The 21423-nt window shown below is 49.8% G+C and overlaps 2 protein-coding genes across 5 annotated transcripts in view; one reads left to right on the top strand and one right to left on the bottom strand.

Moving 5' to 3' along the window:
• The window catches only part of cd2bp2 (CD2 (cytoplasmic tail) binding protein 2), a 70995-nt gene extending 54189 nt beyond the window's left edge, over window positions 1–16806 (top strand). For 2 of the 3 annotated variants that reach the window (XM_069912881.1, XM_069912879.1), the window contains exon 7: window positions 4644–5499. In XM_069912881.1, the coding sequence (XP_069768982.1) occupies window positions 4644–4754 (111 nt within the window). In that variant the 3' untranslated portion in view covers window positions 4755–5499. Of the gene's footprint in view, window positions 1–4643; window positions 5500–16735 lie in introns of those variants that run through there. The other variant, XM_069912880.1, reaches the window with a different exon arrangement.
• On the bottom strand, window positions 6230–19946 carry LOC138750759 (sulfotransferase 1B1-like). 2 transcript variants are annotated; one of them, XM_069912883.1, is made up of 8 exons: window positions 19854–19946; window positions 18759–18944; window positions 18145–18273; window positions 17759–17856; window positions 16795–16921; window positions 11281–11375; window positions 10338–10518; window positions 6230–6517 (listed from the first exon to the last, which is right to left on the bottom strand). In XM_069912883.1, exons 2-8 carry the CDS (start codon window positions 18904–18906, stop codon window positions 6405–6407), a joined length of 891 nt encoding a protein of 296 aa, XP_069768984.1. In that variant the 5' UTR covers window positions 18907–18944; window positions 19854–19946; the 3' UTR covers window positions 6230–6404. The 2 variants fall into 2 exon arrangements, with proteins under 2 accessions (XP_069768984.1, XP_069768983.1); XM_069912882.1 differs by lacking the exon at window positions 19854–19946 and adding an exon at window positions 19458–19625.
• Window positions 19947–21423: the final 1477 nt, after the last annotated feature.

The following is a 21423-nucleotide window of genomic DNA, read 5'->3' as shown; positions in this document are numbered from 1 at the left end:
AGTGCAGCCCACGACATGAGGCCTGCCTCCCAAGAACTGGCATCAGGAGGTGATGAGTCCATTGGTTGTATAAAGTTCTTTCGTTTAGGCGGCGACCTTTCCGCCGTGGGCACGCTGCCAGCACCTGCTGCTCCAGGTCAACGAGTGCCGGCTTGAGGTTGTCATTGGTGAAAGCTTCTTCCCTGCCTCCAAGGTCCAGTACACGCGTCATTCCATTCTGTCGAAGCACTTTGTAAGGACCCTAATACGGCCATTGATGCAGAGTTCGATGTGTCCCCTTGCATACAAACACGTACTGGCAGTCCTTGAACTCCCTTGGGATGTAGGAGGCAGTCAGACCTAGGCGTGAGGATGGGACAGGCGCCAGGGTGCAGACTTTCTCCTGAAGTCGCGTCAGGAGAGCTGTGGGTAGTTCTTCCTGTCCTTGGGCTAATGATATGAATTCACCCAGGACCGTAAGCGGGGCTCCGTGCATGAGTTTGGTGGAGGACAAGGCCAGATCTTCTTTCGGCCCCGTGCAGATTCCCAGAGCACCCATAGCAATTCATCAGTCGAATTGGGACCATTGAGTTGAGCCATCAGGGCAGTTTTCAGTTGGCGGTGGAACCTCTCGACGAGGCCATTGGACTGCAGGTGGTAGACCGTAGTGTTGAGGTGACCGTAGTGTTGAGGTGACCGTAGTGTTGAGGTGACCGTAGTGTTGAGGTGACCGTAGTGTTGAGGTGACCGTAGTGTTGAGGTGACCGTAGTGTTGAGGTGACCGTAGTGTTGAGGTGACCGTAGTGTTGAGGTGACCGTAGTGTTGAGGTGACCGTAGTGTTGAGGTGACCGTAGTGTTGAGGTGACCGTAGTGTTGAGGTGAACTGTGCCCCTGCCCATCCAAAGTTATGTCTGTTGGCAGCCCGAAACAGGCTATCCAATTAGTGCTGAGGGCCCTGGCTCAGGACGTCATGGATGTGTCCTAGAGTGGTACTGCCTCTGGCCATCTGGTAAACCTGTCAACCATGGTGAACAGGTATGTGGCACCTGTGGAGATTGGCAGGGGACCAACGATGTCGACGTCGTTGAACATCCTGTCCGTCAGGGGAAATGACTGGAGCGGGGTTTTGATGTGCCTCTGAATCTTGGAGGTCTGGGAGTGTATGCAAGTTCTGGACCAGTGGCCAACCTGTTTACGCAAGACCGTAGCACATAAACTTGTCGGCCACCAGCTGTATCGTAGCACGTATGGCTGAGTGCGCTAAGCCATGAATGGCGTCGAACACACGACACCTCCAAACCACTGGTACGATGGGTCTTGGCTGTTACAGAAAGTGTGGCCCTAGAGGGTCCAAACCTCATGTCCTATAGTTTGCGCCCCGAACTGGCAGCACGATCGGGTGGTATCTTGGTGTCCTGCAGCTGAGCTGCCGCTAGAATGGTTTAGTTGATCCCAGGAGCCAAAGAGCTAATCGATTGAATGGACATACGGGTGAGTGCATCTGCCACAAGATTGTCCTTGCCTGCAATGTGTCTAATGGTATTGGGGATGAGAGATGCCTCTCTTGTCTCGCGGACCATGGATCCGCTCTCTTAACAAAGGCCAATGTCCGAGGCTTGTGGTCCATGAAAAGAGTGAAATCCCTCCCTTCCAGGAAGTACCAGAAATGTCAGATGCAAGGTAAAGGGCCAAGAGCGTACTGTATTTCTGCTCCGTGGACCTTGACAAAAAAGACAAAGAGGCTTCCGACTACCATCGACCAGCTGCTCCAGGATGCCTCCCACGGTCGTGTTTGATGCTTCAACTGTGAGGGCCGTCGGCACATTGACTTGCAGGTGCTCAAGCACAGTGGCATTGGCCAACGCATCTTTCACTTTGTGAAAAGTTGCAGTCACCTCCTCCTTGTTCCACTCCAGGTCTTTTGGCTGGCCGGAAAGTAGTTTGAAGAGCAACTGCATGATCCTGGCTGCTGCTGGTAGAAAGCAATGGTAGAAATTTACCATGCCTATGAATTCCTGCAGCCCTTTAACTGTGGAAGGCCGAGTGAACGGTATAGCTTCTACCTTGGAAGGAAGTGGCACTGCCCCCTTCTGGTCAATTCAGTGCCCGAGGAAACGATGGTTGTAAGCCCAAACTGGCATTTGACAGGATTGACAACCAGTCTGTATTACTAAGGCGCTGGAAGAGCTGGTGCAGGTGCCTGACGTGCTACTGACGGGAGCGGCTGGCAATGAGAATATCATCCAAAGAGATTAACCCAAAGTCCAAGCCGCGGCCTACCGAGTCCATGAGCCTCTGGAAGATTTGCAGTGCAGATGAGAAGGCTGCGCATTCAAATCACATCGGGGGTCACCAAATGTAGTGAACAAAGACGCAGTTGTCGGGGTGAATCGGTTAAACCAATTTTACTGGAACTCCCGTGTGACCATAGTGAAGTCAGCCTGGAGGGCTAGCAATGCTCCCAGTGTCTTGGGACTCTCAGCCCCACATGAACCTGCACCTCCGTGACCCTGTTCGGATGCAGATTGGTGCAGCCCGCTACAGTATCAAATGTACAACTCCTAACTTCCTCAAATTTAAACATGACATAATTTGAGAGAGCCACCGAGTCAAAGTCAGTGGATTAGAATCTTCCCATTTAAATAAGATTCCTCTTCCAGCTAACAATGTGGAAAAAGCCACAACCCAATGTGTGGAAGTGGGAATAGAATTCCAAAAAATAGCAGTCAAACTGATATACAGTAGAGCTGACAAAGTCTTAAAAATATCTATTCCAATACCTCTCCGACATAGGGCATGACCAAAACATAGAGAAGCCACTTCTGATTCACATCTATGACAAATAGGGCTAACGTTAGAAAAAATATGGGCCAATTTGTCTTTTGACATGAGCCCTATGTACCATTTTAAACTGAATCAAAGAATGATGAGCACATATTGAAGAGGAATTCACCCATCCAAAAATCTCCCATGATTCCTCTGGAAGATGTAACTGAAATTCCTCTTCCCAGGCACTTTTAATTTTGTCATTAGAATTTGATAGTAATCTCAATAACTTATTTATAAATGTTACTTATTAAACCCTTATGAGAAGGGTTCAAATGGAAAAAAAAGGGTATCAACTAAACCCAATGGATGCAATGTTGGAAAGTTGGGCAGTAAAGTATTCAGAAAATTTCTAATTTGGAAGTATCGAAAAAAAAAAAGGAAAATTGTTCAAAAGACAAATGACCATCTATAAACAAATCTGAAAAAGAGATGATTCCTGTAACTTTCCAAAAAGAGAAGGGTTGATCAATTGCAGATGGCTGAAAAAAAATAATGAAGAGAAACGGTGCTGGATAAAGTAAAAAAAAAATGTTCAAGTGAAGAACGTCCAAAATTGAAACCAAATCCATAATGTGTGTTGAACTATTGGGTTGAAGGTTTGTTTGCTAATCTTAGAAAAGGTAAAAGGAAAAGCAGCTCCGAATTAAGAGGTGACTGAAAACCTCACAGAATTCCATTCCAAGTCCACCCAATAAGGGCATTCAAATTTATCAGAATAGTCGATCCAGAAAATAACTGCCCACTAATAGAGTACAAGACTAGGTAAAGCCAGACCACCAACTGTCTTCAATTTCTGCAAATGGAATTTACTCAGTCTGGGACTCTTTTTTTAAAATTCCAAATAGAAGGGTCTTTTAGAGTCAATATTGTCAAAAAGGGATTTTGAAATAAAAGCTGGAACTTCTTGAAATTAATACAAAAATATAGGGAAGATTATCATTTTATTAGTATTAATGCGACCCTAGTAAAGATAAAACCAATGGAGACCATTTAGAAATTGATTGTTTCACATCATCTATCAAAGGAAGAAGGTTAGATTTATATAGATCAGTGGTTCCCAACTTTTTTCTTCCAACTCACATACCACTTTAAGTATTCCCTATGCCATAGGTGCTTTGTGATTAGTAAAGGATTGCTTAAGGTGGTAGGTGGGTGAAAATAAATAAATTTGAATACCACTGTTTTAATCGTGCCTAATTGACTTGTTATGTGCACGGTTTCATAACTCCAAAGGAAATGGGTCAATGACATTTTCTCTCAAGCAAAATATTTCAGTAACAATTGGGTCTAGAGCAGTGGTTCTCAACCTTCCCTTCCCACTCACATACCACCTTAAGCAATCCCTTACTGATCACAGAGCACCAATGACAAAGAGAATACAAAGTGGTATGTGAATTGGAAGAAAAAGGTTGGGAACCACTGATATAGATCTTTAAATGTTTTGGTAACTTTAATCCTCTCCTCCCTCTCCCCTCCCTTCTCTCGTGTCTACCTCCCCTCGTGTCTCCCCTCCCTCTCATCTTCCCTCCACTCCCCTCCCTCTTGTCTCCCCCCTCTCGTCGCCCTCTCATCTCCCTTCCCCCTCTCCATTCTCCTTTCCCCATTCCCTCTCTCCTCTACATCCTCTCTCCACTCCCCACTCCTCACTCCCCCTCTACTATACCCATTCCTTTCTCTCCCTTTCTCTTTCCTTGTCTCCTCCCTCACTTTCCCATCTCACCTTCCTCCCCCCTCTGTCCCCCTCTCTCCCTCTCTCTCTCCCCCTCTCCCTCTCTCTTCCCCTTCTCCTCTCTCTCCCCGCATACTGTGCCCTGACCCCTTCCTCTCTCCCCAGGACTGGGCTGAACAGGAGTACTTTGGGACAGGGGTGTATTGTCGTCAGACAGGCCACCCCTCCGCCGCCTTCTACAGCTCCCGGCGCGTGGACTTTGACCTCTACACGTGACCCTTCTCCCCCTCCGCCGGGAGCTCCCTCTGGGCATCGGCTCTAACACCACCGAGGTCCCCAGAACAGGACAGGGCCTCTTGAGGTGGTGTCCGTACTAGAAGGGCGTGATCTCTCCGCGGGATCTGTCCACTGGATCCCTCTTCCGGATCTGTCTGCTGGATCTCTCTGATGGATCTCCCTGCTGGTTACTGGGCTGTTTGTGTCTGTGAGGGTAAGGGTGGGAATGGGGTTGTGGAGAGTGTGGGAGATGGAATCAGTTTCTTTGTGGTGGGTTATCTGCATGTGTGTATGAGCGTGTATCTGCAAGGGTTTGTGAGTGGGCATGTGAACTCATGCACATGAGAGGGTGAGAGTGCAGGAGAGGGAGAGAGAGAATGTGGAAAAGGGAGAGAGTGTGAGTGAGAGGGAGTCTGGGAGAGAGTGCGAGAGGGTGAGTTAGAATGTGAGAGGGTGCGTGCAGGAGCGTGTGAACGTGCGTGTCTGTATGCAAGTCTGTGTTGTCCACTCCTGCACATTCTTGTCTGTGAGTTGTTTCCCCGGCCCGCTTATTGCTCCGCCTGGCCTGCACATTGCTCCTCCTGGCCTGCACGTTGCTCCGCCTGGCCCGCACGTTGCTCCCACTGGCCCACTCAACGTTTGTGTTCGCTGGTGTGATGCCCCCGTGCGCATCCTCTGCCTGAGTGCACGATCGCACTCCCCATGCCGTGACCTCAATACAAATGCAAACTGTTGTACAAGGCAATGCCACATGGTGCTTCTTGAACACTGGGCACGGAGCAGGGGATGGGAAAGGTGATGGTTCGAATGGTGGGGTGGGGGGGTGGTTTGGGGGAGAGAAAAAGGACAGAGAGCTAATATAGGAGGCTGGGTTGTTAATGGTGGGCAGATTGTGAGTCGGATATAGAGCGCATGGACTAACCAAAGGGAGTGGGGAGGGTCCATAGATGGGAGGAGGGAGAGAAAAATAATGCGGTGGATGTTGAGTACATGGACTAACTGACTCAGACAAATTCCCGTCACCCTGACCCATAGACCGGGGGCGGGTGGGGGGGAGGGAGACACGTAATGCGGTGGGTATAGAGTACAAGGATTAACACCCCGTGGAGGTCTAGTCACACCCTGGCCTATAGATGGGGTGGGGGCATGTAATGTGGCAGATATGGAGTACATGGACTAACTCATCCTGGGGAGTGGGGAGGGGCCCGTCACACCCTGACACATTCATGGGGAGGGGGGGTGGAGGGAAATTACAGATAATGTGCAGATGTGGTGTACATGGACTAACCGCAGGGAGTGGGGAGGATCCATAGATGGGGTAGGGGGAGAAAATAATGTGGTAGATGTGGAGTACATGGACCAACCCAGGTAGTGAGGAGGGCACTGTCCCCCTTGTAGATGGGGGAGGGGTGGTTCAGAGGAATTTGGGAATGCAAGGGAAGGGAATCAGAGGAAGAGCAGGGACGAGGCAGAAACACTGTCCACGAAATATAGCTTTATTGCACAACTCTCCAGAGGAATCCTGCACTGAAGGGGAGGGGCAAGAGAGAGGGAGGGGGATGACCAAGGGAGAGGGGGAAGAAGGAAAGGAAAGTTGAGAGAGAGGGGAAGGGGGGGGGGGGAATAAAGAGGTTGGGGAGAGAGAGTGCTCTAGAGCTGGGTGCGGAACTGCAGATCAGACCCCTCCATCCATCGACGATACACAGCATCAAAGACCTCAGCCTGAGCGATGGTGAAGTGGTTCTTCCAGTCTCCCACTTGCCCTGCAGTGAGGGGGTGGAAAGGAGGTCAATTACCAGGAGAGAGAGAGCCCCTAGGCCTCATTTGCGGCCCAGCACCCTGGGCGAGAGGTCCCACTACCCAATCCCAGCGAGCAGGAGAGAACCAGGCTCAATTTACAGCCTAGTCGTTGAGACAGGCTTGGTGTGGGGAGGAGAAGCCAAGGCTCTGCAGCCTAGTAGAACTTTACAGCATGGAAAACACACTTTGGCCCTTGTAGTCTATACCAAATCATTGTTTTCCCACTGACATGCACCCAGTCCATAACCCTCCTGTCCAAATTACTCTTCATTGTAACTTAGTGTTACTGTGGATGAACAGAGGGACCTTGGGGTCCAAATCCATACATCCCTCAAGGTTGCCACACAGGTTAATAGGATCGTTAAGTAGGCCTATGGGACGCTGGGATTCATTAGTCAGGGGATTGAGTTCAGGAGTCAAGAGGTCACGTTACAACTCTACAAATTTCTGGTGAGATCCCACTTGGAGAATTGTGTTCAGTTCTGGTCACCTCATTACTGGAAGGATGTGTAAACTACAGAGAGGGAGCAGAGGAGATTCACCAGGATGTTGCTGGATTGGAAAACAAGTCTTTATGAGGCAAGGTTCGCAGAGCTGGGACTTTTCTCTGGAGCGTAGAAGAATGAGAGGAGACTTGATAGAGGTCAACAAGATTCTGAGAGGCATCGACAGGGTGGACAGTCAGCTTCTGTTTGCCAGGGTGGGATCAGCAAACACCAGAGGATGTGTGTACAAAGTGGAGGGAGGGAAGTTTTTTTACACAGAGTTGTGGAGGCCTGGAATCCCTTGTCGGGGATGGTGGTGGAGGTTGGAACACTGGGGGCATTCTACGGATGGTAGAAAAAGAGAGGGTTTAGTTCTTTTTAAGGAATATATGGGTCAGCACAACATTGATGGCTGAAGGGCCTGGACAGAGCTGTAGTGTTCTATGAAATGGCTGGTGCAGAGCAGGGAGCAGAGACACAGAGCTCTCCCACAGAGTCCAACTGCCCAGTCTCACTATCAATAGCTCCGTTCAGGGTTTAAATGTCCTGTTAAAGGAGCTGATGGTGTTTTATCTAAACATCTGCACCCAAGGTGGTAGCACCTGTGCTCAGCAGCAGGGAGACCACCTCCCACCCACCCCCCTCCACCCGAGGAGAAGCAGAGGAGATGATCCTACAGGATCATGATGGTGGACCAGCGAGGGGCTCTGCTGCTGAGCGACCCACATGGGGTGCAGGAGACATGGTCGGAGGACTGGAAAAGGTTGCTGGAGACCAGCTCATGGGAACCGTGTATCAAGAGCTGGGATTCGGTGGGGGGTGGGATGCTGAAGGCTTCCTGATTGTATCGGAGGCTTGGATCTGGAACTTGTATTGCCAATAGATTGAACAGGAATGTGCAGCTCCCGAGGCGGTGGGAGCAGTGGTGGTGAATCTACAGAGACACTAATTGAAGGGACTCTCATTTGCTTCTCATAGTGTCGCACTAACAGCGACTCAGCCTCATGGCAGGCGGAAGGCTATTTTATGTAATATTACATGAAAGACCTCAACAATTAAGATGCTGTCTACATCCGGTACCGCACGGATGGCAGTCTCTTCAATCTGAGGCGCCTGCAAGCTCACATCAGGACACAAGAGCAACTTGTCCGTGAACTACTCTTTGCAGACCATGCTGCTTTAGTTGCCCATTCAGAGCCAGCTCTTCAGCGCTTGACGTCCTGTTTTGCGGAAACTGCCAAAATGTTTGGCCTGGAAGTCAGCCTGAAGAAGACTGAGGTCCTCCATCAGCCAGCTCCCCACCATGACTACCAGCCCCCCCACATCTCCATCGGACATACAAAACTCAAAACGGTCAACCAGTTTACCTATCTCGGCTGCACCATTTCATCAGATGCAAGGATCGACAACGAGATAGACAACAGACTCGCCAAGGCAAATAGTGCCTTTGGAAGACTACACAAAAGAGTCTGGAAAAACAACCAACTGAAAAACCTCACAAAGATAAGCGTATACAGAGCCGTTGTCATACCCACACTCCTGTTCGGCTCCGAATCATGGGTCCTCTACCGGCATCACCTACGGCTCCTAGAACGCTTCCACCAGCGTTGTCTCCGCTCCATCCTCAACATTCATTGGAGCGACTTCATCCCTAACATCAAAGTACTCGAGATGGCAGAGGCCAACAGCATCGAATCCACGCTGTTGAAGATCCAACTGCGCTGGGTAGGTCACGTCTCCAGAATGGAGGACCATCGCCTTCCCAAGATCGTGTTATATGGTGAGCTCTCCACTGGCCATCGTGTCAGAGGTGCACCAAAGAAGAGGTACAAGGACTGCCTAAAGAAATCTCTTGGTGCCTGCCACATTGACCACCGCCAGTGGGCTGATATCGCCTCAAACCATGCATCTTGGCGCCACACAGTTCGGCGGGCAGCAACCTCCTTTGAAGAGGACCGCAGAGCCCACCTCACTGACAAAAGACAAAGGAGGAAAAACCCAACACCCAACCCCAACCAACAAATTTTCCGCTGCAACCGTGTCTGCCTGTCCCGCATCGGACTTGTCAGCCACAAACGAGCCTGCAGCTGAAGTGGACATTTACCCCTCCATAAATCTTCGTCCGCGGAGCCAAGCCAAAGAAGACATGTTCTGTGCTGTTACGTGACAAAAAATAGTACCTGATGATGAAACTGAGCCCCCATTCATGCCACCTCAGCTCATTCCACACTCCCACCACTAAACTTCCCGCCTTTCACCCTTAACCCATGTCCTCAGGTTTGGATCTTATCTTCCCTCAGTGGGAAAAGCTGACCTAACTCAGTCCCTGAAGTCCGGGCAATATCCTAGTAAATCTCTGCATCTTTCTATCTTATTGAGATCTTTCCTGGAGTTCAGTAACCAAAACTGCACGCAATGCTCCAAATGTGGCCTCACCAATGTCTTACCAACTTTACCATAAAATCCCAACTCCTGTACTCGATACTTTGATTTATGAAGGCCAATTTTCCAAAAGCTCTCTTTACAACCCCGTCCACCTGTGATGCCACTTTCAGGAAATTATGTATCTATCCCCAGATCCCTCTGTTCTACCGCACTCCTCAGTGCCCAACTGTTCACCGTGGATGTCCTTTCTTGGTTTGTCCTTCCAAAATGCAACACCCCACATTAAATTCCATCGGCCATTTTTCCAGCTGGTCCAGATTCCTCTGCAAACTTTGAAAACCTTCCTCACTGTCCACAACACCTCCAATCTTAGTGTTTCTGTCGGTCTTTAAGGCAGGCTCGCTTAGTGCCTTACACTCCAGGCCCCCTTGACCAGGAGAGGCCTAGACTTGAGTTTGGTCTGTAAATCCTGGGCACCATCCACCCCTGCAGGCAGAAGAGTCTCGGGCTTGATTTGCAGCCTAATCTTTTAAGGCCATCTGGTTTAGGCCTCAAATCCCATTTTCTCTTGTACAGGGAAGGTCTAGGCTTGACTTGTGGCCTGGTCTTCCAGGCTGGCCCAGTTTGGGCCTCAAACACTAGGCATACCCTTAAGTGGAAGAGGATCATGCTGGATTTGTGGTCTAGGTTTAAAGATGGTCCTGGATTGGGCCCCAAACCCTAGTCCCTTTGATCAGGGAAGGGCTAGGATTGACAAAACCTACTCTTCCATGTCAGCCCAGTTTAAGCCTCAATTCCCACCTCCCCTCAAGCAGGAGAGGCCCAGGTTGCATTTAGGCCCCAAATCCCAGCTCCCATTGAACTTGGGAGCCCCAGGCTGCATCTGAAACCCCACAAACCCTCCCTCTCTCACCTTTCCTCATGAAGACGGAAGTGTTGGTATCAAAGATGGATGAGGGCACGTTGGAATAGTTGCAGGCCGGATTTTCCTTCATCGATTCGAAGGAGGTGTGTTTGACAATGGAGGCCACCGCCTCATTCGAAATCTCCCGGCCCAGGAACTTCATCACTTTCCGCACCTCTCTGTTCAGATCCTGGAGAGGTTGGGAAAGGGAAGGTGTGTATGTGTGAGAGAGAGGACAATCTCCCATTGTAACCTTTCCCCCTCAAAGTCCTCCACCTGGTCTAACACCAGGTTGTAGAGGGAGTAATACTCCAGAGGGGTGGAGGGGAATTGGGGGGGGGTGGGGGGTGGAGACAGCTTTGGATTCTGACCTCTCCCACACATTACCCCCACCCAACAATTCCCCTTATCCTCAAACATCCCCCCCAAATAAAGTGTCCTGACAGATTGGACACATTCCTGGTTGGAGAGGGAGTGATACATAAGGGGGATTCCAGAGGGTGGGTGGGGGGAGATGGCTCTAGATCCCAACTGTCAACCTCCCATACATTAGTCCACCCAAAAATTCCCATCGTCAAACTCTCCCCTCCAAAAAAAAATCATCCTCACAGATCAGACAACACACGTTCAGGGTCGAAGAGGGAGTTATACACCGTGTTGGAATTGTGAGGGAAGAGGGTGATTTCAGGGGTGTGTGAGGGAAAGACAGTTCCAGATTCCAAACCCCACCTTTCCAGAAATTACCCACAAATACCCCATCTATAAACCCCACCCCCAGAAAATCATCCCAACACATTGAACATGCTCAGGTTTAGAGAGGGAGTGGAAGGGAAGAGGGTTATTTCATGGGTGGGTGGGGGGGAAGACAATTCCAGATCCAAACACTGCCTCTTCCCATGCATTTCTCAACACAATTTCCAATCCTTCCGCCCATCCCCCAGCTGCAGTTTACCTCCTTGAGGTCTTCATAGAAGAGATAGAGGATGGGGTAGTGCATTCGCTGCTCCCACCAGCCCCGGACATGCTTGTGCCAGGGTCCATACGACACTGCAGGGGGAAAGAGAAAAAGACAGGGGACTGAGGGAGGAGAAATGGGGAGGAGAGAAAGACAGAGCTGGGGATGGAGAGAGGAGAGAGATGGGGAGTGGGGGGAGTAGAGAGATGGGAGTAGAGAGATGGGAGTAGAGAGATGGGAGTAGAGAGATGGGAGTAGAGAGACAAGCTGGGGGAGAGATGGGGAGCTGATGGGGGAGAGTTGGGGAGATGGGGGGCTGGGGGAGAGATGGGGAGCTGGGGGAGGCATTTGGAATACTTAAAGTCTGGAAGAGAATAGACGTGGCAAGGATGTTTCCCATGGTAGGGGAGTCTAGGACATGAGGACTCAACTTCAGGATAAACCAGTGGTTCTCAACCTTTTACTTTCCATTCACATCCCACTTTAAGTAACCCCTCTGCTATCAGTGCTCTGATTAGTAAGGGATTGCTTAAAGTGGTATGTAGGTGGAAAGAAAAAATTTGAAAACCTGTTTTAAACATACCTAATTTCTCTAAATGTTAACGTTGAGCCCCCATTCACCATCTCAGCTCGTTCCACACCCCCACCGCTGTCTGTGTGAAGAAGTTCCCCCTAAACCTCCCCTTTCACCCTTAACCCACATCCTCTGGTTTGAATCTCACCTCCCTTCAGTGGGAAAAGCCGACCTACATTTATTCTGTCTGTCCCCCTCATTATTTAAAACACCTCAATCAAATCTCACCTCATTCTTCTACGCTCCAGGGAATAAAGTCCAAACCTCTGGACTTTAACCTTTCCCTGTAACTAGAGCAACAGCGGTATTCTTTCTTATTGAGGATTCTTAAGGATAGGATCTTTGAGCATTTGGAGATGTCCAGTCAACTCAAGGATAGTCCCTCAGCCTGGCTTTGTGAAAGGGAGTTCATGCCTCACGAGACTAATTGAGTTGTTTAAGGAGGTAACAGAAATGGATAAGGGTCGGGTGGTAGCTGGGGTCTACTTGGATTTTCGTGAGGCATTTGACAAGGTCCCCATGAGAGACTTATTCAGAAAGTCACGGGATCGGGGGAACCTCGTCCTTGTGGATTAAACATTGGCTTTTAGGACGAAAGCAGAGAGTAGTGGTGGAAGGAAGGTTTTCTGCCCAGAGGTCTGACTAGTGGAGGTGCCGCAAGGATCTGTTCTGGGACCCCTACTCTATGATTTTTATAAATGACCAGGTTGAAGAGGCAGATGGATGGGTCGGTGAGTTTGTGGATGACACGAAGGTTGGAGGAGTTATGGACGGAGCTGAAAGTTACAAGAGGATAGCGACAGGAGGCAGAGTTGGGCAGAAAAGTAGCAGATGATTCAATCCGGACAAGGGTGAGGTGATGGATTTTGGACAAACCAGGAGGCTGAGTCCAGGGTTCATGGTCGGATACTTCAGAGTGTTGATGAACAGAGGGACCATAGGGTCCAGATCCCTACATCCCTCAAGGTCACCACGCAGATTGATAGGATCGTTAAGTAGGCCTGTGGGACGCTGGGATTCATTAGTCAAGGGATTGGGTTCAGGAGTCGAGAGGTCATGTTGCGACTCGACAAATCTGGTGAGATCCCACTTGGAGAATTGTATTCAGTTCTGGTCACCTCATTATAGGAAGGATGTGGAAGCTACGGAGAGGGGGCAGAGGAGATTCACCAGGATGTTGCCTGGATAGGAAAACAAGTCTTTATGAGGCAAGGTTCACAGAGCTGGGACTTTTCTCTTTGGAGCATAGAAGGATGAAAGAAGACTTGATAGAGGTCGACAAGATTCTGAGGGGCATCGATAGGGTGGATGGTCAGCACCTGTTTCCCAGGCCAGGATCAGCAAACACCAGAGGACATATGTACAAAATGGAGAGAGGGAAGTTTAGGGGAGAGATTAGGGGAAAGTTTTTCCACACACTGAGTTGTGGGGCTTGGAATGCCTTGTTGGGTTGGTGGTGGAGGCTGGAACATGGGGGGGAGGGGGGGGGAGGAATTTAACAGACTCTTCGACACACGGATGGAAGAAAAATGGATTATGGGGTAGGGAGGGGTTTAGTAATTTTTTGCTCGGAGTATATGGGTCGGCACAACATGGAAAACTGAGGGGCCTTGACTGTGCTGTAGTGTTTTGTGTGACGAGAACTGCACACAAATGAATTTTCCACAATTTGTTGCATTGCATAGTTTTGTCCGCTTGAAGTCGACTTAAAATATGACAGGAAATGACAAAAATAGGTGATATGCATAAAACGGTGCATGACAGGAAAATCTCAAGGTGATTTTCGTGATCGGCAGCCCAAAATCCATAAAATCCATCCAAACGTGTTCAGGAAGCCACAGTCTTTTTTGTCTAATGTTATTTTTTACAGAGGGGAAACAGAAGCAGCTACAAGACAGCACAGTTGGTGAAGTGGTTAGCACAACACCTTTACAGCGCCAGTGATCGGGATGGGGTTTGAATCCTGCCCTGTCTGTAAGGAGTTTGTACGTTCTCCCCATGTCTCTGTGGGTTTTCCCTGGGGGCTCCAGGCTCTAGTTTCCTCCCACCGTTCAAAATGTACCAGGGGTGTAGGTTAATAGGGTGTAATTGTGTAGCACTGACTCGTGAGCAGGAAGGGCCTGTCATTGTGCTGTATGTCTACATTTAAGACTGGTGTGAGGAAGAAACAGGTCCTTGTTAAGCCAATCGGTGTGCAAATCTAGAGAGAGCAGACCAATGTAAAAAACAGAATGTCATGATAGTGGGAGATTTTAACTTCCCACATATTGGCTGGGACGCCCGTACTGTGAAAGGGCTGGACGGATTGGAGTTTGTTCAGGAAAGTTTTCCAAATCATTGTATAGAGGTACCAATGAGAGAGAGTGCAAAACTGGATCTCCTATTAGGGAACCAGACAGGAAAGGTGCGAGATGTATGTGTAGGGGAACATTTTGAGTCCAGTGATCATAATGCCATTAGCTTCGTTCCTTATGGAGAAGGGATAAGTCTGGTCCCCACATTGAGATTCTAAATTGGAAAATCCAAATATTTGGAAATGAGAAAGGATCTGGGAAGAGTGGATTGGGATGTGTTGTTTTATGGCAAGGGTGTGTCGGGTAAGTGGACGGCCTTCAAGGGCGAAATCTTGAGAGTGCAGAGTTTGCGTGTTCCTGTCAGGATTAAAGGCACAGTCACCAGTCTGGGGGAATGCTGGTTTTCGAGGGATGTTGTGATCTGGTGAAGAGGAAGAGGGAGGTGTAGAGCTGGGATCAGCCATAAGGAGCTAATGAGGCACTTGAAGGGTATAGAAAATGCAGAAAAATTCTCCAGGAGGAAATCAGGAGGGAAAAAGAAGACGCGAGGTTGCTCTGGCAGATAATGTGAAGGTAAACCCCAAGGGGTTCTACAGGGATATTAACAGCAAAAGGATAGTAAGGGGCAAAATTGGTTCCCAAGAGGATCAGAGTGGTCAACGATGTGTGGAGCTTCACAAAATGAGGGGAAGATCTTGCAAAGTTTTATGCATCAGTATTTACTCAGGAATCTGGCCTCGTGGATAAGGAAGGAAGGGACACCAACAGAAGGGCCATGGAGCAGATGGAGATTAAGGAGGAAGAGACGAAGCTACCTTACAGCGAATAAAGGTAGAAAAATCCCTGGGCCGGATACGATATCCCCTCGGACCTTGAGGGAGATGAGTGCAGAAATTCTAGGGGCCCTGGATGATCTATTGGCCAGGGGTGAGGTGCCAGAGGATTGGAGGGTAGCTCGTGTTGTCCCATTGTTTAAGGCTCCAAAAATAAACCAGGAAATTATAGGCCAGTGAGCCTGATGTCAGTGGTGGGTAAATTATTAGAAGTTCTGAGAGATCGGATATAGAGATGGTTGGACAACCAAAGGCTGATTAAGGACAGTCAGCATGGCTTTGTGCTTGGTAGGTTCTGTTTAACGAATCTTGTAGAGTTTTTCAAGGCGGTTACCAAGAAGGTAGATGATGGAAAAGCTGTGGAAGTTGTCTACATGGACTTTAGTAAAACTTTCGACAAGGTCCCACATGGGAGGCTAGTTCAGAGATTCAGACACTGCGTATCCACGGAGAGGTTATAAACTGGTTTTGAAATTAGCTGTGTGGGAGAAGCCAGAGAGTGGTGGTGGACAAGGCTTCTCACACTGGAGCCCTGTGACTAGTGGGGTCCCTCAGGGATTGGTGCTGGAACCATCGTTGTTTGTCATCGATATCAATGATCTGGATGATAATGTGGTAAATTGGATCAGCAAGTTTGCAGATGACACTAAGACTGGAGACTTTGTGGACAGAGGAAGGTTTTCAAAAATTGCAGAGGGATCTGGACCAGCTGGGAGAAATGACGGATGGAGTTTAATGCAGACAAGTCTGAGGTGATGCATTTTAGAAGGACGGAACAAGGTAGGACATACACAGTAAATGGTCGGGCACTGAGAAGTGCAGTAGAACAGAGGGATCTGGGAATACAGAGACATTCCTCCCTGAAAGTGGCATCACAGATGGAGAGAGTTGTAAAGAGAGCTTTTGGCACATTGGCCTTCATAAATCAAAGTATTGAGTACAGGAGCTGGGATGTTATGGTGAAGTTGTACAAGACATTGGTGAGGCCACATTTGGAGCATTGTGTGCAGTTTTGGTCACCGAACTACAGGAAAGATCTCAATAAGATAGAAAGATGCAGAGAAGATTTACTAGGATGTTGCCCGGACTTCAGGAACTGTGTTACATAGAAAGATTAAATAGGCGAGGGCTTTTTTCCCTGGAGCGTAGAAGAATGAGGGGAGATTTGATGGAGGTTTATAAGATTATGATGGGGACAGGCAGAGTGGATGTGAGTAGGCATCTCTCGAAGTTTCCTTCTTAGATAAATACAAGAGGTGTAGCGGGTTGTGAGTGAGGGCAGCAGGGAGACTGAGACAACAGACTAGGAGCTCCAGTATCATAACTGCTTTATTTTGAATTTTGCACTGCAGCCTTTTAGTCCGCCCTAGGTCCTGCCCCTAACATTCCGGTGCTTATGTCGCGATGACATCTTTGCCGCGGCTGCCCCGCCGACCATGCGCGACGAGCAAGGCCAGTTCACAGTTGCAAACGTGCGTCGCCACAAGGTCAGAGTTTTAAACTGAAGGGGGAATGGTTTAGGGGGAGTATTAAGGGAAGTTCATCACACAGTTAGTTGGTGGGAGTGTGGAACAAGCTGCCATCTGACATGGGGAACAAGGGCTCAATCGTGTGTTTTATGAATAAATTAGATCGAGACGTGAGTGGCAATTGGCCTGGAGGGTTAGGGAATGGGAGCAGGTCAATGGGACTAGGGAGATGATGGGTGGTGCAGACTAGAAGGGCTGAATTGCCTGTTTTCTATGTTGTAGCATTCGATGGGACGTTGGTCTTCGTCAGATGGGGCGTAGAACACAAAATAATTACAAACCATTTCCAGTGATGAACTTGAGGAAATACTCTGCCCAGCTCCCGGGTTCAGGCTGAAGTTTGTTCATCCGGTCAAAGTGAAAGAAGGATACCATCACGTCCTGGGCATTCCTTGCACAGTATATCACCTGGGGAGGGGGAGAGAACAAGAGGTCTACGGTCTTGGAGACAGGGAGGGATGTAGTGGACCGGAGGGGGTTGCAGGGGGTTACAGAGAAGGAGGGTTTAGGGGACCAGAGAGGGTTACAGAGACAGGGAGGGGAGTAGGGGACCGGAGGGGGTTCAGGGACCGGAGGGGGTTATAAAGACGGAGTGGGGTGTAGGGAACCGGATGGGGTTATAGAGACAGGGCGGGGTGTAGGGGACAGGAGTGGTGTCAGAGACAGGGAGGGTTGTAGGGGTGTGGAGAGTGTAACAGTGACAGGATGGGGTTTCGGGGACCAGAGGGGGTTGCGGAGACAGGAAGGGGTATTGGAGACATGAGTCGTTGTAGAGACGGGGGGAGGGGTTTCGGGGACTGGAACAGGTTACAGAGACAGGGTGGGGTGCAGGGGACCAGAGGGGGTTGCAGAGACAGGGAGAAGTGTTGGGGACTGGAGGAGGTTGCAGAGACAGGGAGAGGTTTACAGTGACAAGAAGGGGTGCTGGGGGCAGAGGTTGGGGTTACAGAGACAGGGAGGGGTGTAGGGGACTGGAGGGGGTTGCAGAGATAGGAAGTGGTGTAGGGGACCGGAGGGGGTTACAGAAACAGGGAGGGGTGAAGGGGCCCGAAGGAGGGTTACAGAGACAGGGAGCGGTGTAGAGGACCAGAGAGGGCTGCAGAGACAGGGAGGGGTTTCGGGGATCGGAGGGGGTTACAGAGAAAGGGAGGGGTGTAGTGGACCGGACGTGGTTACAGAAACAGGGAGGGTTGTGGACCGGAGGGGGTGACAGAGACAAGAAGGGTGTCGGGGGTTATTTCTCACCTTGCAGCGCTGTTCCAAAAAAGACTTGGGCAGCAGGGAGAAAGGTAGGTGGGTTTTTATCACCCTCGGAGGAGGCATCTCTCGAAGTTTCTGCATACCTGTGAGCAGAACAGATGTCAGAACAGTCGCCTGTTACAGGGGATGGTCTGATCCACCCCGGGAGTTTCACTCTGTGTCCCAGCCCGGAATTGTGTGAAGGGACGGGGGGATGAGGGAGTTTCACTCTGTCCCACCCCGGGAGTGTGTGACGGGATGGGTGGAGAGGGAGCTTCATTCTGTGTCCCATCTTGGGAGTGTGTGACAGGACGAAGGGAGAGGGGCTTCACTTTGTGTCCCACCCTGGAGGGAGTGCATGACGGGACGGGGGAGGGTCGGCGATATCTCACCCGGTCTCTGTTTCCCCCGCTCCTTGAACTCCAGGAACGGGATCCTGTTTGGCATTGGACCTCGGTCACACTGGCTGACGACCCCGTCGTGAAGTATGCTGTCAACGATCTCCTGGACCCAAGTTGTCCCTGCGGGCATGCACAGAGCAACAAGTCAAATTCTCCGACCTTCTCTATCCCTGAGAAGGGTTGAATGGCCTCCTTCTTGCTCTGAGGGCTTGAGCAACCTCCTGCTGGTCCCTCAGATTCATGTGGTCTGCTATCCCCTTGGGGGGCTATTCCGCCTCATGCTAGCAACCCTCCCCCCACCCACCATGGCTCTGACCTCCTAGCTCAAGGGGAACTAAGCATTCAAATTCTAGTCCAAAAGAGGGGTTGAGCAGGGTCGGAGTGGCCTTGTATTAGCTCCAGTGGGCTTGATGGAGGGATTGTGGCCGCCTTGCACTAAAGAGGGTCCGAGTGGCCTCTTACTAGCCTTGTTCATGCCCCATACTTGCCTCAGAGGAGCTGAGGGGCACCATTCTAGCTCCGAGGAGGTTTAAGTGGCCTCGTACTATCCCTAGAGGAGCTGAGCAGCCATGTACTAGCCCACAGGAGGGGTTGAGCAGCCTCACCTGCCTTGGGGTAGGTGGCGACAAGCAGATCAGAGGGGTGTGCCTGGAAACCGTCCACCTCCTCCCACTCGTCCAGGAAGATGTCTGGCATTGGCACGTCCCTCAGAGGCACCAGGATGGGTCGGGAGTCCTGGGGTGTTGCAGCCATGGTCTCCTTGGGATCCGGTTCTACTCACCGTTCGAGCACTGAAACAGTCAAAGTCCATGGGTGTAACATTAACCGGGTTGTGTAGGAAATGTGTCAAAGGGGACACAGGGCAGAGTATGTGTACGCAGGCTCACAGGGCAGAAAGTGCAAGCGCACAGATCTCGCCTAGACAGCACCACACACACGCTACAGACATGTTTGTGGAAGGACACACACAAGCACTCTATCTCTAATCTCTCCCCCTTCTTCCTCCATAGCCCTCTCTCCCCTCCATTCCCCCTTCCCCACCTCCTCCTCTCCTTCCTCACACCCTTCTTCCTCCTCTCTCCACAAACACTTACCCACCTCTCCCCTCGACCATCCCATTTCCCTCCCTCACCCCTATTTCCCTCTCACTCCTCTATCCCCTCCCTCACTCTCCTCTCCCCAATCCCCCTCCCTCTCTCTCCCCCTCACTCTTCCCCTCCATTTCTCCCCCTCCCCTCCCTCAACCACTCCACTTCCTGTCCATCCCCACCTCTCCCCCCCGACACGGTCACCCCCTCACTTACCAGCACTCGGGATATGGGACTTTCCCTGTGTTCTGAGACTCGAGTCCTGTCCCCAGAAGCAGCAGAACAGGTTCCTTGCCCTCCCACACGGACACGGGTCAGCAGGAGGTCGTTCCGCTCATACGCTGCCTGTTAGACCAGTTCCACCAGCTCCCCCAGAACCACCACCTCCCCGGTACAAATCGCTCTCTCCCTCCCTCCTCAAACATTCCCTCCTTCCTCTCTACTCCCCTTTGCCCCTTCTCTCCCCCTCCCCTCACTACCTTACCATCCCTCCACCTACTCCCCTCCTCTCTGGCTCCGTTCCCTTCACACCTTATCTTCCTCCACCTACCCCTTTCCGCTCCCTCTTCACCCCCTCCCTCCTCGCCACCCGTCCTCATTTCCCCTCCTCACCCATTCCTTCCTCGCGGGGCTGTGTAGGCATAAACACGGGTTCACACAAGGCAGAATGCGTGTGTACGCGGACTCCACACAAAAAATATGCAGGCTCACACAGGGCAAAGTACACGGGCTCACGGCAGTGAACACGGGCTCACGGGGCAGAGAACACGGGCTCACGGAGCAGTGAATGCGGGCTCAAGGTGCAGAGGACACGGGGTCACAGGGTAGAGAACGGACTCACGGGGCAGTGAACGTGGGCTCACACAGGGCAGAGAACGCGGGCTCACGGTGCAGAGGACAGGCTCATGGGGCAGAGAATGCGGGCTCACGGGGCAGAGAACACAGGCTCACACAGGGAAGAGAATGCGGGCTCACACAAGGAAGAGAACGCGGGCTCACACAGGGCAGAGAACGCGGGCTCACACAGGGAAGAGAATGCGGGCTCACGGGGCAGTGAACATGGGCGAACACAGGCTCACACAGGGAAGAGCATGCGGGCTCACGGGGCAGAGAACGCGGGCTCACAGGGTTCTCTGCCCTGTGAAAACTATGAGTACTTAATGTGAAAATGAAAAGAATTAGGCTGAAGGTTTTCATTTAATTTTGTTTGAAAAATGGGAATTGTTAGTTGGGCATGAGGTTAGGAAACCTTTAATATTGTTAAAAGAGCAGTGGGTTGAAATTGTTGGATTATGTTTCAAAGTTGGCGAAAAATGTGTGAGGTGGCCAAGGAGAACTTAAAACTGGTTCAAGACAAAGTGAAGGTTTGGTACAACAGGAAGTTGTAAACCAGGAGATAAAGTGTTCACACTGTTCTCCACAATGTGTAATCATCTCAGGGCAAGATTTGCTGGACACAATGAGCTTACATCTCCTAGTTCATAATATTTCTGTTTTGTTTTCATTATGTTCTTCTCCACCTTATATGTTTGTAGTGTTTCATATTTTATTTTTTTATCTGCCAATTCTCTTCTTTTAGTTGTATCTTCCTTCATTGCTAATTCTTTTTCTATATTTACTATTTCCCTTTCCAACTGCTCTGTTTCCTGATTATAGTCCTTCTTCATCTTGGTTACATAACTTATTATTTGCCCTCTAATGAACGCTTTCATTGCATCCCATAGTATAAACTTATCTTTCACTGATTCCGTATTTATTTCAAAGGATATTTTAATTTGTCGTTCAATGAATTCTCTAAAATCCTGCCTTTTAAGTAGCATGGAGTTTAATCTTGGAGCGATGTCCTCTAACTTTATTGTCAATATCAGGGGTGAGTGGTCCGATAATATTCTAGCTTTATATTCTGTTTTCCTAACTCTGTCTTGCATGTGAGTTGATAAGAGGAATAGGTCTATCCTTGAGTATGTTTTATGTCTACCCGAATAATATGAATATTCTTTTTCCTTTGGGTGTTGTTCCTCCATATATCCAAAAGCTGCATTTCTTGCATCGATTTAATTATAAATTTGGTTACTTTGTTCTTTCTGTTAATTTTTATTCCAGTTTTATCCATGTTTCAATCCAAATTAAAGTTGAAATCCCCTCCTATTAGTATGTTCCCTTGCGTGTCTGCAATCTTCAA

Source organism: Narcine bancroftii, unplaced genomic scaffold (assembly GCF_036971445.1).
Source record: "Narcine bancroftii isolate sNarBan1 unplaced genomic scaffold, sNarBan1.hap1 Scaffold_254, whole genome shotgun sequence".
In the NCBI taxonomy this organism is placed as follows: domain Eukaryota; kingdom Metazoa; phylum Chordata; class Chondrichthyes; order Torpediniformes; family Narcinidae; genus Narcine; species Narcine bancroftii.
The sequence above is the reverse complement of the archived record's forward strand: the minus strand, read 5'-3'. Positions and strand labels throughout refer to the sequence as shown.

Coding starts and splice junctions, on each gene's coding strand:
- LOC138750759 (XM_069912883.1), bottom strand. CDS start 18,906: ATGGCTGCAACACCCCAGGACTCCCGACCCATCCTGGTGCCTCTGAGG. Junction 18,274..18,758: donor CGCCACCTACCCCAAGGCAG/GTGAGGCTGCTC, acceptor GCATGCCCGCAG/GGACAACTTGGGTCCAGGAG. Junction 6,518..10,337: donor TTCCGTCTTCATGAGGAAAG/GTGAGAGAGGGA, acceptor CCCTCACTGCAG/GGCAAGTGGGAGACTGGAAG.